The sequence below is a fragment of the Parasteatoda tepidariorum genome, chromosome 7, assembly GCF_043381705.1.
Source record: "Parasteatoda tepidariorum isolate YZ-2023 chromosome 7, CAS_Ptep_4.0, whole genome shotgun sequence".
Lineage (NCBI taxonomy): Eukaryota > Metazoa > Arthropoda > Arachnida > Araneae > Theridiidae > Parasteatoda > Parasteatoda tepidariorum.
This window is the reverse complement of record NC_092210.1, coordinates 47,679,093-47,681,064: the sequence shown is the minus strand read 5'-3', so window position 1 is coordinate 47,681,064 and position 1,972 is coordinate 47,679,093. Positions and strand designations below refer to the sequence as shown.

Here is a 1,972-nt window from a genome sequence, read left to right as displayed (position 1 = left end):
TGGTCCTCGTTAAACTGTTCTACCGTAAAAGGCTCGACTTCACGTGCAGGTCGTCGGGCTACAGAAGCAGGGGTGCCATTCCCTCTGCAGAGGATCAAAATTGTGATGGCATGTCTTTGGATCATTCTCAGGGATGTTTCCCAGACCGTCGCCAATAGCCCATTGTGCAGCTCTAGTGCGACATAAATGAACTACAACTACATCAACAACTGCAAATTTGTGGCAAAAAAAAATCCGATTATCCCATTTTTCTGGGAAATCTTTCATAATACATTTAAGACATGGAGTCCGAAACTTTTTCGGACTCCAAATCCTCATTACAGACCCTAGAGAATCCCACTCCAAGGGACATTATAGTCGAAAACATTAAAGGTATTATTCAACACAGGAATTACCGATTCAACTGGATCAAGGCTCACTCGGGGGAAGCTGGAAATGAGGAAGCGGATGCTCTAGCAAAAGCGGGTACTCTGCTCAGTGGGGTAAATTTTTACTACTCTATTGCAAGACCACAGCTTAATTATAAACTACGGCAGGTCAGCAGAGATTTATGGCAAGAAAGGTGGGACCGTTCATCAAACGGGAGACATACCAACAAGTTTTTTTTTCCAAAAGTCAGCGATAAACTTTTAAATTGTGACTTTTACATAAACCAATTCTATACCGCCCACGGAGTGTTTGGAGAACACCAATCGAGATTTTTTCAGAAATCATCTAGCTGCAAATACTACGGCAAAAGCCAAACGGTTCAACATCTAATTGCAGAATGTCCTACATTCTCGACACTCCGGGGGAATCATATTAACATCAGGGAACCAATCGAAAAGTGGTGCAGAACAAAACAACAGCAACAAATCATTAGAGAAATTATTAAAAGCACACTAGAAGATACCATTACAATGGACGATCCGATGGACCCTATATACTTAGGTTGACTTGATGTCTCCCCTCAATACCTGAACTGCCAATCCGCTTCTATTTTAACGCGTCATTCCCCTTTTATATTTTTCAAACTTGAGCATCCTGAGGGACTCAACTGGTCTTCTGTTCTATCACCTCAACACTAATTATAATTCATCTTGATGTTTTTACTCACTTGTATATTCGCTTTTAGCGTTTTTATCAACAAAAATAGACAGGAAAGGAGAAGAAAATAAAGGGATTTTTTTGTTTATTTTTTTATTGTATTCACATCTTTAATTGTCTTGTTTTATTTTAGATGTTTATATCTTGTAACTACTCATTATGTATTGTAACACATACTGTATTCTTTGTAACTTTGTTGGGGTCTTCAATACTATTGTAATTTGGCTCAGTATAAGGGTGGGCCGTCGGCTTTAAGCACTATATGGTGGCCCTCCCAGCTGTAGGCATATGACTCTTGTATTTTATGTATTTTATGCACTTCTTGCTTTTTATGTTCTTTTCTGTTTTTACTTGGTTTTAATAAACATTTACCCGTATGCCCTGAATTGGGGCAGGTCGGGGTAAATATTTTCATAAAAAAATATTTTCATAATACATTTAAACGCAACCCTCATTTTTTTTTCATCGACTCGACACAGGATTTGACGCGGGTAGACTGATGTGTTAAAAAATGACTAATAGTATTTCTTTACAGCATTTAAAATGTTAATTCTAATCTTGTTACTAAATTACTTAATTAATTTTTATCTACTCTGCATCCTATACAAAGAATGCCCATTTAATCTTTCTACTAACAACACTTTAAAAATATTCATTATACATTGTATTATATGCCAAGCACATTAAATAATGAAATACAGATGAGTGACTGCTATTGATAGCTTTAAAAATAGTCTTTATACGCAGGATTTTATTTTTCTTTATAGCACCTATACTAAAATACTTACTATTAAGATGTGTTAAAATTTTATGAGAATTAAGTAAAGTTACCAGAAAGTGATCCAAATTACGCTTGGTGATAAAAAGTAAAAACACAAAGACAAAA

The 1,972-nt window shown here is 36.0% G+C and overlaps 1 protein-coding gene across 1 annotated transcript; it reads left to right on the top strand.

The window, feature by feature from the left end:
* Positions 1–281: 281 nt before the first annotated feature.
* On the top strand, positions 282–935 carry LOC122270241 (uncharacterized). The gene has a single exon (XM_043046877.1). The coding sequence runs from the start codon at positions 282–284 to the stop codon at positions 933–935; it is 654 nt and encodes a 217-aa protein (XP_042902811.1).
* The last annotated feature ends 1,037 nt before the right edge of the window (positions 936–1,972 follow it).

Coding starts and splice junctions, on each gene's coding strand:
- LOC122270241 (XM_043046877.1), top strand. CDS start 282: ATGGAGTCCGAAACTTTTTCGGACTCCAAATCCTCATTACAGACCCTA.